Source organism: Sesamum indicum, linkage group LG3, assembly GCF_026168435.1.
Source record: "Sesamum indicum cultivar Baizhima isolate 11 linkage group LG3, ASM2616843v1, whole genome shotgun sequence".
NCBI classification, from domain to species: domain Eukaryota; kingdom Viridiplantae; phylum Streptophyta; class Magnoliopsida; order Lamiales; family Pedaliaceae; genus Sesamum; species Sesamum indicum.
In genome coordinates, this window is record NC_142659.1 from 26,394,812 (window position 1) to 26,409,906 (window position 15,095).

At 34.8% G+C, this 15,095-nt stretch overlaps 2 protein-coding genes across 2 annotated transcripts; both read right to left on the reverse strand.

Annotated features, from left to right (window-relative positions):
• Positions 1-253: 253 nt before the first annotated feature.
• Positions 254-4,873, reverse strand: LOC105158842 (putative methylenetetrahydrofolate reductase (NADH)). The gene is made up of 12 exons (XM_011075732.3): positions 4,732-4,873; positions 4,160-4,644; positions 3,983-4,043; positions 3,611-3,690; positions 3,319-3,492; positions 2,738-2,911; positions 2,535-2,635; positions 2,330-2,441; positions 1,422-1,502; positions 1,155-1,332; positions 585-919; positions 254-494 (listed from the first exon to the last, which is right to left on the reverse strand). Exons 2-12 carry the CDS (start codon positions 4,565-4,567, stop codon positions 411-413), a joined length of 1,788 nt encoding a protein of 595 aa, XP_011074034.1. The 5' UTR covers positions 4,568-4,644; positions 4,732-4,873; the 3' UTR covers positions 254-410.
• Positions 4,874-6,193: 1,320 nt separating this feature from the next.
• Positions 6,194-11,224, reverse strand: LOC105158843 (putative methylenetetrahydrofolate reductase (NADH)). The gene is made up of 12 exons (XM_011075734.2): positions 11,067-11,224; positions 10,499-10,910; positions 10,332-10,392; positions 9,917-9,999; positions 9,626-9,799; positions 9,290-9,463; positions 9,090-9,190; positions 8,880-8,991; positions 7,682-7,762; positions 7,417-7,594; positions 6,573-6,907; positions 6,194-6,482 (listed from the first exon to the last, which is right to left on the reverse strand). Exons 2-12 carry the CDS (start codon positions 10,904-10,906, stop codon positions 6,399-6,401), a joined length of 1,791 nt encoding a protein of 596 aa, XP_011074036.1. The 5' UTR covers positions 10,907-10,910; positions 11,067-11,224; the 3' UTR covers positions 6,194-6,398.
• Between the last annotated feature and the right edge of the window lie 3,871 nt (positions 11,225-15,095).

The following is a 15,095-nucleotide window of genomic DNA, read 5'->3' on the forward strand; positions in this document are numbered from 1 at the left end:
CTATCAAGAGCCGTCGATAATTAAATCAGAGCAAAAGATTATTTGAATTTAGGTTCTATTAATCTATTTTAGATAAGCAGAAATGGTAATTTTGAGTGCTTATGAAGTTTCAGCCAGACTGCCATAAGGTAGGGTTTGGTAGAGTTTAAATAAGTGAAAAGTGTGAATTGGCTAAAACAACTCATGATATCTTGGTTAATGCAGTAGCAATCACTTGGAAGAAACAGATTCCTAGGCGTATAAAGTTCCAACATAACGAGAATTCATGCTTAGCTTACATTTTAATTATGAAATGCCAAAATCCCAAGGGGGATACCGTTATTACATGGCAGGAAAGTATAATACATAACCTTTGGATTACATTACAACAAGAATAAGGAATTGAAAAGCAAGACGTGGATGAAATCATTTCATATGTCCTTGAAAACAGCAAACAGATCTCCATGGACGTAGTCGTTATCAACTAAACTGACCAGGTAATACTTGCTCTGCACCTGCATAAGCACAAGACAGTAAATATATGCAACTGCAGATACTTCAAATCTTTCCAAGAAACGGGACATCAGCATAGGTAGATTTGTTACCTCTTCAAGTAATTTTCTGGATGGATCATCTTCTGGGTAGAGTTTAGCCCATCCCCTTGACCATATTTCAAATGCTTCATCCTTCCATACCATGAAGCTTTGTGGATCGACAACGGTAGGTTGAATTATCTCCTTTGCAGGGAAAACTCCCCATGTGACCGCATTCACATCGGTGTTATTAATATTAGACTTCCAAGTTCCTTCTTTATTGACGGCCATATAGGTAAGAGATTGGAATATTTTGCATTTATCAACTAGAGCATTCAACTTCTCCGGAGAACAGAAGAATTCTAGGTAAGCCTTCTGGTAAACATACCCACCTGGCCCTCCCCATCCTGTAAAACCAGATTCAGATGAAAAGAAATAAATCTTCCTTGGTAAATGGATACACATGGTACACATAATGGCATACAACCATACAGATAATAAGCACACACCAGCAGGATCTAACCAAAGTTATAACCAGAACATTATGCCTATAAGTGGACAGCTTTGCAGGTAAAGGCGTTTTATTAATTCCAGAAATTGCAAAAGCATGTAGTACAGTGAAAAGAAAAATAATTCACTTACCAACAGATGGAGAATCAGATTTCGCCCCATTAACAGCTGGTTGGCTGTTGATAGTGAGGAAACCTTTCAAGTTAATGTTACCAAGCTGTTCAGTAATGATTTTGGTCTCTGGCTGAAGCCCATCTAGTTCAGTCCATGGACTGGTTCTAAGCTTCCCAAGGCAGAATTTCATAAATTTCTGATGCATTATTGAAAACTCCATAAGGATTGGAATTTGTGATCACCACATCTTCTAAGTTAGCATAAGCTGTAAGAGAAATAGCATACCTCATAAATATCTTCTACGTTTTTCAAAGGAACAGCCCATTCTTCATGAAGTTTCTTGTCACGTGAACGTGGTCGCAAGAACTGGCAAGAAGTTACAAGGTCTAGCTCGTTAATATGAAACTCTCCTTTGAGGGAATAAGGACATTATTTATACAGACTATGAAGCAAATGATCCAATTTCATAGTGGTGATAGCAACAATCACCAAATTGCATGAAGAAAGATCACAGAGATTTGAAAGACAAACAAGAATGAGAAAGGTAAATCCAGCACACAATTATGTGGGTTTATTTCAAAATATATGCAAATATTTTAAGTGGCAAATCCTTATATCAGAACTTTTCAGAATTTGATGTTTCCCTAATTGCAAATGAAAAATTAGTAGCTACCCACATTTTCTATCAATTATATAGGTCATTATGAATAAGTTAATAGTATTGCCACACACTGATCAATTTTTCAAGCTGCCACTTTGATGCTCTTAAACGTGCTAAAGCTTAAACGCCAATTAGTAGAAACAGAGAACGATTATTGCTAAGATTCAAATTCATCTTTGGTTATACTCATGCTTCCTGAACTTAATAGTTGATAATAGGCATGGGTCAAACACAAACTATGATACTTCAGACATGGTGGAAGCTTTTTTCGCATTTTACAGCATTAGCAGTTGTGAACAGAAACAAAAAAACTAATAAATCCTAAACCTGATTAAAAATCAGTATTTTCTCATCTCAATTCACTTTTCAAAATAGCCGCTCAACAACAAGAAGATGTCAATGTGAGAATATGGAAGTTTATTGCACCACGGAAGAATAAAGGAACAAAAGAGCATAGGTCAAGCAAAGAAAAGTATATTTTTCTTGCAAAAAGTGACAATCAAGAAAAACTAGGTTAAATTAAAATACATGCCTGATAATCACTGAGTGCTCCATATGATGCATTTCGAGAATCTCCCCATCGACCATGTGGGTATTGGTCCCAACCAACAGTACGTGAGATATAGCTTTTAGGGCGATTAGCCCTGATATCATTTGCCAAAATAGATCAGGTGTCTATTTTATGGAATTGAGGCAAAAAGATTGAAAATTCTAAATATGAAAAACACTTTGCTTACCAGAATATTGGACGAACATTTTCTTTTACACGGAAAACATTTGCAGGACGTCTCCATGGCAAGGGCCTTGCAATTTTGGACTCCTCGACCAGCCCAAGATTCTGCATGTGAAAGTATATATAAGCATCATGTTATCATTTCACCTAGTTCACATAAAGATTTGGAGTGCTGAAACAACAAAAACTGAAGTCAGGAAAACCAACCATCAATATTGCCAATGCAGATTTCTCCATGTTTAATGTGTAGAGATGTAAAGTTCTGATTCCACTGGCCATAATCTTCTTGCACATTTCTGTTCCTAGGTGAATTCCATAGGCCCTGACAGCCTCCTCATTATCCTTGATAGGTTCCAGTGCAGCCATAATCTCAGGTGGAATCTACATTAAAACATTAGATGTTATATTAACAATTGAGTGGAGCTTAGAATGGCATAAGCGGAAACAAATGAGACATCGCAGCCACTACTATTCGATAAAAGGTGATGACAGTTCCACGACTCTTCTAGCTTCATCTGAATATATATCACGAGAATATTTTACATCATTACTGGCAGAATGGGGAGTGATGAAAGCAAGAAACTAAAAGAAAAGTAGATAACCAGCACAGGTTCTAAATGAGTTTGATGCAGTTTACTCTGAACATTCATGCCTGAATGTTTTATATTTGCAAAGAGGCAAGCTTTATGACTTCAGCTGAAAATTCTACTACCAAAACAAAACATGCAAAATAGTTCTCCACATGACTTTTTCACAAAACAATCTAAGACGGCACGCTTTGCTCAAACCTTAGTTTTGCAGAAACCAGTCATGCGGAGGAAGCCCTTGAAATTATTAATGGGCATGATGCCAGGAACAATGGGAACGGTTATTCCAATTTGACGACAGTCATTGACAAATTTGAGGAAGATGTCAGTATCATAGAAGAGTTGAGTTACAATTAAATCAGCACCAGCATCAACCTGCAGAGGAAACAGCCGCCAGATTGGTGTTAACTCAAGGGAAAACTTGTACAATCATGACAGCCCAAATTCATTATAGTAAAATGACTAACAGACTACATCTGAAGAAATAGATGACCTTTCTCTTGAGATAAGCGAGGTCATTTTGATATGCCTCTGGAGGTGCCACTCCATCCTGAATAACATCAGGATGTCCCTCTGAATAAATGATGAAAGGCACCAATAAGATCAAAAGCTAACAAGATGGTTAACAATATCACAGAGCACACACACATATCTAATGTTAAACTGACATAAGATTTAACACGGTGCAAACAGACGTGTGTAGCACCATAGACAAGTACAATTGATACTGAAACATGAGTATATATAGCAAACTCAGCTATCACTAAGCAAGAACCCATAAGTTTCAACAGCGGAATAACTGCCAAAAATGAACAACAAGAAGGATATATACATTTGTTCAGCCAAACAAACAAAGAATTGGCACCTGGATAACCAGCAACAGTAATCCCAAAGTAGTCTCCATATTTGGAACGGATATGCTTGACCTGCAAACAACACAATCAGCAGCAGCAGCAATATCACAGATCCGGAAAACGGGATATACTGATTCATTCTTTCATCCATCTGTTTAATCATAATAAGAATTGCAATGTAAACATACAAGGTCTAGAGCGCAGGCAAAGCCACCCTCGACCTGGACGAACTTGTCCTGGCCGTGAGGGGGGTCACCGCGGAGAGCGAGCACATTCTGAATGCCGTTAGACTTAATCGTCTCAAGGGCGTGGTCGATCTTCTCGACGGGCATGTTGGTGCAGGTGAGGTGCATCATAGTCTCGACGCACACCATGTTCTGCATGCGGTTGGCGATCTCCAGCGTCAGATCCGCAGTGGACCCGCCAGCCCCCCATGTGATATCGCAGAAGGAAGGGTTGTGCGCCACCATCCGCTCCATTCTCTCGAACAGGTTGTCGACACCATCCTCCGTCTTGGGCGGGAAGAACTCGAAAGAGAACACAGCCCGGCTGTCGTTGGCAGCCGTAGCCTCCCGGATCTTCTCTATCACCTTCATCTCCCTTTACTCCAAGAAACCAAACCAAACCACCCCTGAATTCAGTCGAATTCAAACAAACCCAATCGCCCAAGAATCTGTATATATATACTAGAAACCTCGATAAAAAGTAAAAAAACAAAGGGAAAATGGAATTTGGGGATGCCGACAATAAAATAATTCACCTCCCCTCAGAAATTAGGGCAAGTTGAAGGTAGATTCAGATCTATGGCGTAGCATTGCTGCACTTTTATATCCATCAGCTTTGCATTGAAGAAGAAAAGGAACTTGGAAAGTAGTAGGTAAGATACGAGGGGTATTCCTGTGAACGATCAGGGACTAAATTGTCTATTCATATTTAACCCCACCACAAATCCAATCACCACCAAATCCCACCAACCAACCAAATGATATGGAATGACCAAAAGACCCCTCCATCTTTTGTATTAAATGCGTTGATGGTCCCTTGTTTTTTTTCTCTATTTAACTGCTACGCGAAAGCGATTCGGCGGTAGGCGATACAAAGTGTTCATCTTGTGCGGGGTTTCGCATTTGTTTCTTAATAATATCTCATATATTAATACAATTTAAAATAATATATTAATTATAATAATTTACATAAAATGAGACAAAACAGTAACATCAAAATACTTTAATTTTTATAAATTTAAAATATATTTATATTTGAATAAAAAAATAGCTTTAGAATTGAATAATTTAAAATTTAAAATTATTCAAATAAATTCTATAATATTGTAATTGGTGAAGAGTCTTGAATGTTTTTTTAGCTTATGGAATAAAACAAAGTTTACATTTTCCCATCTTATTCTTTATTGTTAAAATACCAACTCATCATTTGTCCAAACTTTTTTTTTAATTCTAATTTTACTTATTCATCAAATTCTTTTTATTTAATTTGACCAACAACTGAAACTAAAGAATTGTGAGCTTGGAGATTATAAAAATAAAAAAGCTCGATGAACAAGTGACACTAGAATTAGATAAAACTCGAATAAAGAAAGATTTTGAAATTTAAAAAAAAATATATTTATTTATTTTCATAAAATAATTTTTGTAAGGGTGAAATGGACTTTTAAAAAATAAGAATTAAAAGTTACGGGGTTTGTTGAGTGTTATAATACTTTATTAAATAATAATAATAATAATAATTGATTTAGTTAGATTTTAGAGGATGAATGAAGAGAGTGGCACAAGCACAGGCGTGGGGATCAGTCCCTCACATATTAAATTGAGAGAGAGTACACGCGACCCACGCGAGCTTTTCTACCCCCACCCACTTGGATTTATTTTAGGATATTTTCTAAAAAAATAATTAAATATTTTACATCCAAATACAAATCAATAACTTACTATATTTTCTGATCATTATAAACTACATAAATACTCATAAACCATTACTACCACTTAATTCAGTTAGGTACTTTTTTCCGGTATTGGAAAAACAGAAACCAACCCATTGGTATGTCGCATGTACTATACACATAGCTTTTCTCCTTTTCAACTGTTAACTGCCAAAGCATGCTTCAGCTGACACATAAAACCTCAAGTGTCAGAATATCAACTATACAAGCGATTTTCTTTTCAGACAGACACACACCTATTGGCTATGAAAAAATGGAAAGCATGTTGCCCAAACAAAGCACGATTCATACATTCGTTGAAGAATTTTTGCCCATGCTTTGTATAATTCAAATACAATGACAACTCTTATCTTGTTCCGCTAGAGCATAATAAGTAGGGAATTCCAAAATCCCAAATGGCAGTAAATTATGGCTGAATAAATTACAACAAGAATAGCAAAATCGAAAAGCAAGACAACAATGAAAGCATTTCATATGTCCTTAAAAACAGCAAACAAATCTCCATGGACGTAGTCGTTATCGACTAAACTGACCAGGTAATACTTGCCCTGCACCTGCACATACACCACACCGTAAGACTATATAACTACGGATACTTGAAATGTTTCCAAGAAATGGGACATCAATATATATAAAGTTTCTACCTCGTCAATTAATTTTCTAGATGGATCATCTTCTGGGTAGAGTTTAGCCCATCCCCTAGACCATATTTCAAATGCTTCGTCCTTCCATACCATAAAGCTCTGGGGATCAACAACGGTAGGTTGAATTATCTCATTTGCAGGGAAAACTCCCCATGTGACCGCATTTACATCGGTGTTGCTAACATTAGATTTCCAAATTCCTTCTTTATTGACGGCCATGTAGGTAAGAGATGGGAAGATTTTGCATTTATCAACTAGAGCATTCAACTTCTCCGGAGAACAGAAGAATTCTAGGTAAGCCTTCTGGTAAACATACCCACCTGGCCCTCCCCATCCTGTAGATTCAGAGGCAAAGAAATAAGTAGCTGTTTCTTCGTACATGTCACACATCCACATATGACCTCTCACTTTAATGCAAGGATGGATGTTTTTTGTTCCTTTTTTCATGTTATAGTGCATGAAGAACATGAATGATGATGCTTGTGTTTGTGTAATGACAAAACAAAAAAAGATGGTGGGGAAATGCTTACACCTAACGTCCCCGGACAATTAGCTTAAGGAAAGTACATTGGGCAGCTATATATCACAGAATAAAAACATAGTCATGTTAAAACATCTTAATTTTGTTGAGAAACAAGCAACCAACTCCTTGCTTTATAAAGGAGAATAAAAGCACATGAAACATGTACTGGCATATGATTGCGGGTAATATGCACACACCATGACAATCCACGAAAGAAGAATAATATGTTTATAAGGTGCATGGCTTCACAGGTACGTGTTAAATAACATTAATTTCGGAAATTGCAAAAGCATCCAATCACAGTAAAAATTCTCCACTTACCAACAGATGGAGAGTCGGACTTCGCTCCATTAACAGCAGGTTGGCTGTTGATGGTGAGAAAACCTTTCAAGTTAATATTACCAAGCTGTTCACTAATGATTTTGGTCTCTGGTTGAAGCCCATCTAGTTCAGTCCAAGGACTGGTTCTAAGTTTCCCAAGGCAGAATTTCATAAAGTTCTGATGCATTGGAAACTCCATAAGGACTGGAATTTGTGATCATAAATAATCTTTCAACTTAGCATAAACTGTAAGAGAAAAGCATACCTCATAAATATCTTCAACGTTTTTCAAAGGAACAGCCCATTCCTCATGAAGTTTCTTGTCACGTGAACGTGGTCTCAAGAACTGCCAGGAAGTTACAGGATTTAAATCATTTAGTTTTGCACCTTTCCTTTAAGGGAATAAGGATACATTCACACAAACGGTGAATTAAATGATATTTTTTCAGAAGTCGAGGCATGAAGCAACATCACAAATTAAATGACACAACAGGATAAGAAAGGTAAATCAGCGTATGATTCTGTGGGTTTATTAATCCTTTGACAGGCAAGAAATCAAATATATGCATTATCTAAAGTGCCATTTTCTAAATGTTCAGCATTATATTTTTCCCAATTGCAAATGTCCCAAAATTTTGGTGAATTGTGTAGGTAATATTAATAAATTGACACTATTACCATTCATTGATCAATCTTTCAAGCTGTCACTTTCATGACCTGAAAGATACAGACAAAGGGCTCTGTTGAACTTTTTTCAGATATGACATGGCTAGAGTACTCTATGTTTGAATTAACAAAATTATATGTGCTAAAGCTAAATGCTAGTCAGCAGACACAGAAGGACAAGTGCCGAGGTTTGATCTCTTGTGATATTCATGTTTCTTGAACATAACAGTTCATTATAGATTTTCCTATGAATAAAGTGATAGACTTTTATATATCGAAACAACATATTCTAAAGAAAAAGGTCCTCGAGTTCATTATTCATACTACAAGCCTTTCACTTTTAATTGGCTCACTTGCCAATATGGAACACATTATAGACATGGCCACTATAATGACACATATCCAACAAGATATTTGGCGTGTTTGGAAATTAGAAGAATTCATATATGGTGTCAGACATGAACTATTGTACTTCAGAGTTCAAACATGGTGGAAGCTTTTGTCATAGCTAACAGAACTAAAGGGTTATGCAAAGATTAAACAAAAAATGAATAAGACCTAAACCTGACTAAAAAATTCAGTGTTTTCTCATCTTAATTCTCTATCTCAACGAACGTTTCTTTTTTGAAAGTCAGACTTCTTATTTGTCAAAATTGACACTGAACAACAAGAAGATGTCAATGTGAGGATATGGTCTATTGCACCACTGAAGAAGAAAGGCAAAATCAAAGAAAAGTAGATTCTTTTTTGCAATAATTGACAGCCAGGAAAATACTAGGGTTCATTAGAAGGCATGCCTGATAATCACCGAGTGCTCCATATGATGCATTTCGAGAATCTCCCCATCGACCATGTGGGTATTGGTCCCAACCAACAGTACGTGAGATATAGCTTTTAGGGCGATTAGCCCTAACATAATTCACCAAAATAAGTAAGGTGTCTATTTAGTAGAATTTAGGCAAAACCAAAATAATTGAAATTCTAAATCTGAAGATAAATTTGCTTACCAGAATATCGGACGGACATTTTCTTTTACACGGAAAACATTCGCCGGACGTCTCCATGGCAAGGGCCTTGAAATTTTGGACTCCTCAATCAGACCAAGATTCTGTTTTGCAAGTCCACATAAGTAACTTGTTCTCATTTCAACTAATGACATAAAGATTGGGAGTGCTGAAGCCAAAAAACTTAAGTTAGGAAAACCAACCATCAATATTGCCAATGCAGATTTCTCCATGTTTAATGTATAGAGATGTAAAGTTCTGATCCCACTGGCCATAATTTTCTTGCACATTTCTGTTCCTAGGTGAATTCCATAGGCCCTGACAGCCTCTTCGTTGTCCTTGATAGCCTCCAAGGCAGCCATAATCTCTGGTGGAATCTGCAATAAAACATTAGATACTTATAAACAATGGAATGGAGCTTTGACTTACATAACCAGAAATGAACGGGACATAGCAACCACTACTATTACATATTTATCAGGAAAAAGAATGAAACAATCATAAAAATACCACAAACAGTAAGACAGTGTTGCTCAAACCTTAGTTTTACAGAAACCAGTCATGCGGAGGAAGCCCTTGAAATTATTAATGGGCATAATACCAGGAACGATGGGACAGGTTATTCCAATTTGACGACAGTCATTAACAAATTTGAGGAAGATATCAGTGTCATAGAAGAGTTGAGTTACAATTAAATCAGCTCCAGCATCAACCTACAAAGGAAACAGCCCCAAATTGATGTCATTTCATATGGAACTTACACAATCGTGACAAATCATTTCCATTACAGGAAAAATTCTAGATGAACTAAATTCGATGAAGTAGACGACCTTTCTCTTCAGATAAGCAAGGTCATTTTCATATGCCTCTGGCGGCGCCACACCACCGTCCTGAATAACATCAGGATGTCCCTCTGAAAACAAATGATAAAAAGATCCATTAATATCGAATCCTAGCAGGACGGTTAATAATTCCACAAAGGACACAGAGATATTCAATGCAACTGACAGCAAGAATAAATGTGAAGCAAACACATATAAAAAGCATCATAGACAAGTACAATTAGTACCGGAACAAGAGAAAACTTTAGCAAACTGTAACCCAACAGGGACTCAGCTAGCAATAAGCAAAGAAACCCATAAGTCTTAACAGTGAAACAACTGCAACGTAAAACTTTATGCACCGAGAATGAATTAACAATAATATATACACTTCTGTAGCCAGACAGAGACAAAGAACTCGAACCTGGATAACCGGCAACAGTAATGCCAAAGTAGTCTCCATATTTGGAACGGATATGCTTGACCTGTTAACCAACAGCAGCAACAATATCACAGATCACGAAATGTGAACTTATTGATTCATTCTTTCATCATCTATGTAACTGCAAATGTAATTGAATCTATACGTACGAGGTCAAGAGCGCAGGCGAAACCACCCTCGACCTGGACGAACTTGTCCTGGCCGTGAGGGGGGTCACCGCGGAGAGCGAGCACATTCTGGATGCCATTAGACTTGATTGTCACAAGGGCGTGGTCGATCTTCTCGATGGGCATGTTGGTGCAGGTGAGATGCATCATAGTCTCGACGCACACCATATTCTGCATGCGGTTGGCGATCTCCAGCGTCAGATCCGCGGTGGACCCCCCAGCCCCCCACGTGATGTCGCAGAACGTAGGATTGTGCGCCACCATCCGCTCCATTCTCTCGAAGAGGTTGTCAACACCATCCTCCGTCTTGGGCGGGAAGAACTCGAAAGAGAACACGACCCGGTTGTCATTGGCAGCCGTCGCCTCCCGGATCTTCTCGATAACCTTCATCTCCCTTTATCAAAAAGAAAATTCAAATACCCAAGTATTCAGCTCAAAATTCAAACAAATCCAACTGTCCAAGAACATCCACACAACAGAAGCTGATATAAACTGAAAAAACTAAGGGAAATGAGAACATGGGGTGGCGTGAATACAGTTGTTTTTCTACCTGAGCTCCCTTTTGTGCAATGGGTGTGATCAATTGTGGGAAGTTGAAGTTGGATCAGATCTGGGCTATGGGCATTGGTGTTCTTATATCCATGGGCAGAGGAAGAAAGGAATGGGGATCGCAGCAACAGCTATAGTAGTAGTAGGTAAGAGGGCTATGCTGTGATTCTTGTCAAGTTGAGGGGGTCACTTGTCAATATATATGTAAGCACCGCCAATCTGAGCACCACAAATGACAAAGTTAATCCCTACCAACCAACCGATTGAGATAAAATGACCAAATCAACCTTAATCTTTCTAAATAAATCACAACGATCTTTTCTTGGTATAATTATAAATACTTTTTACTTCAAAAATTATCTATAATTTGATGTTTATATTATGTAAAAATTGAATAGAAATCCGAAAATGCCAACTTTGTTCTTTTTAATCTTTTTTAAATAATCAAAAAAATTGTAAAAAATCAGATAATGTGGATTGAAAAAATCTGAAAAATTATAAAAACTATACTCACTTAATTCATAAAAAATTATAATATTTTTTTAAAAGGTAAAATCATACTTTATACTCCACATATACATTTTGGTTAGTATAAATAACTATTTTAAAAAATATTTTTTTACTATTTGTAAATAGTGGGGGAAATATAAAAGTTGGTGGGTATAAAAAAAAAAAAAGACAAAAAATTGAAGATATAAAAAAGGTACTTTTCTTTAATATATAGTATAGACATCAAACTTTGATTACAAATACTCTTAACTTCATTTGTTTTTCACTTTTCAATTTTGTTTCCAAACATACTCAATTTTTACTGTAGATAAACTTATAGCTTCCTCTACAACATAATTTCACAAAAAAAAACAGAAACTATCGCAAACATACCCAAGATCCCTGCTCTACCAAATAAGTTATGCAATCCAATTTTCTTTTCTTGTAAGGTCAGAAAACCTACACTTGTTCTCGAAAGATAACTTTTCAACACAGTGGTGTATCTATGATCATTAAAAAAATCTCACATATAGTACATAGTAGGAACAATTCAATAATTTGAATTTAAAATTTTCTACCTGAAATATTATATTCGAACTTGAATATACACGTAAATGTATTAAACCTTACAAGAAAATAAAATAATACTACTTTATGGGATCTTACGTCAAAATTGGGGGGGGGGGGGGGGAGAGAGAGAGAGAAAAGATGAATTTTGTAATTTTGACAATTTGGTTAGTGGAAGTTGAACATCCGTTGGCTCACCCTACTTTGACCAAATGTTTAGTACTCCTCTGAGCTAATATTTGTTAAGACAATGACATTTAGCCTTTATAGCAACAAGGATTAGGTAAAATTGGAAGATGGGAAGCTTCATTTCAAATTAGATTGGTTCCAACCAACCACACTTATAATAATAAATGATGTAAAGTCTATCATAGGCGTGTTAATGGATAGGTATTGTTTTATTCGGATTCAAATTCAATAAATATTCATGATAATTTTTTATATTCTACCCATACCCTACTCTATAAAAGACCCATACAATTTTACCTAATTTATACCCAAAAGAATAGGGTAGAGCTTGGATCTTACCCATTTGGGACCCATCTTCTTTTTTTTTTCTTTTTTTTTTTTACAATATGGTTAAAAGATTATAAGTTTTCAAATTTTAAATTTACATTCAAGTCAAACAATATATGTTACTAAATTAACTTATTAGTGGATTTTCATGACCCGTCGGTCAATAAACTAAAACTAATTACTTAAATTTCAATAGGTACAAATTTAGAGATTTAAATAATAAACTTGATTTTATCCAAATAACGGCTCGATATTAATAAAATTTTAAATAAGAATTTTAAACTTATCCAGATAATGGACCAATTAATTTATTATGAAATCGAGACTAGTTCAAAACAAAAATAAAGACATAAGAGTTGGTAAAAATAAATACATTAAGTATAATACATCTAACTTTCATCCAGATCTCTTCTGTATCATTTGAATTTGTATTTACTTTCAGCTTTGATTTGATGAATTTTTAATCATTTGAATTCAAATAAATTTTATTTATTCCATGTATTAGTCAAATGTAACTAAATTAAGTTAATTCATATTTTTTTTATTTCCTAAATATCAAGTTAAATTTTGCTTAATTTAATCATAATTTGAGCAATTACGGAATCAACATAAAAAACTCTAACATATTTGGTCAAAATACGTAATCAATATAAATAAAATATGTAATTAAATGATTGCATACTATTTAATTTTTTTAAATATTAAATACATTTAGTCCATTGATTTACTAAAAATTAATCAATGCAATAATTTTAAATAATGAATAAATGAACATCTTTGGGCTTAGACAATATCAGTACCTATAGGTATTTTAGGGTATTAAGCCATTATCCATACCCCTGGATATTTTAGCATTCAAATCCTACCAATACCGACTCATTTAATTTCATGGGTGTAGGGTAGGATAGGGTCTTTTAGCCATTTGGTAGGTTATGGGTATGGATCTCAAAGTTATTTTTGGGTATGGGTAGGGTAATACCTAACCATTAACAAGCCTAGTTTACCATATACTAAGAGGTTGTTTGGCCGAATTTATTTAAAACATCTTGTAAATTTATACTTTTTTTTAATTTTATTTCAAAAACCATAAATTTTATAATAAATACGACGAGTCAAATACAAAAGACATGAAAACCCTATTACGGAGCTTATAAACTCATACATCTTATATAATATTTTTTGAGTTTATAAAATGTTAGATCTTATTATTTTAAAAAGGAAGTTCTTCCAGTGGAGGGATAAAATAAAATTATAGGACTTATAATATATCGTTAATGGCAATTTTGTAATTAATTTTTAAAAAATACTAATTTATTAAAATTTTAAAAATATGTTGGGAACCCTTATTATTATTTTTTTAAAAGAAATTATAAATTCATAGTATCTTATTTTTAGATCTTATAAATTTATTTTTTTTTCTAAAGACATACCAAGTACCAGAAAGCATGCTATAAGATATAAAACACCATATAAGATATTTTCAAAATTTTATATTTAAATCTTAAAGCTTTGAACATTTTGCATAATAAGTTTCTCATAGTCGACTCGAGCTTATATTTGGTTCAATAAAAGGAAATGGGAAGTGAAAAGGTGACGAGGGGAGGAAATAATAATATTTTTTTTATAAATTAGTTGATATGATTGGAATGATAGTAAATTTTAAATACTTCATCTTATTCGGTACGAAAAAATAAATTGAAAAGGAAAGTAATTTTTGAAATTTTATTGATTAGCCAATTCTCTTCACTTTTGTATTAGAAAATAAAAAACTTAATATTATACAAAAAGTAATTTTAAATTACTAAAAAATAAATTTAAAAACCTATTAATAAAAAACAATAATATTTTTTATATGGTTATCTTTTCCTCAAAAATTATCTAATGGATGAAAATAATATGTATAGGTAACAGGGTAAATAAAAATAAAATATATAATCGTCTGTCTTTTAGGCCTTACATTCACTTTTTAGCTCAATTTTAAATGGCAACAAAATTGAATTCTGAAGGTAATTTATATACATTCAGTTTTACTTCAACTCTATATATTCTCTTTAATAAATACTATTTTTTTATTTTTATACACTCATTTTTCGTCCCAAACGAACAAGCTGTAAAACCATCAAGGCAAGATTGTGAACTTGGAGCAAATTTGAATATGATACCTTTAGAAAGCCCAATAAGGCCCATCAACCCAAGAAAAAATATGAGAAGAGGGCCCTAATTGGTCCAGTCAGCTTAGGCCCATTCAAAAGCCCACATGGATTTACCTGTTGAAGGCCCATAGAAAGTTGTTCCCAGAATCTGCAACTACCTGCCCAACCAATCAGGAGAAACTAGCTATTTCCAGTATCTCTGTGCATTATCTCTCTACACCTATCGCCTCCCCTTCCCCCCTTAGTTGGTCGGCCCTTCCTATTCAGTGGGGTAATTTGTTTTTTTTTTTTTTTCATATAAGAAT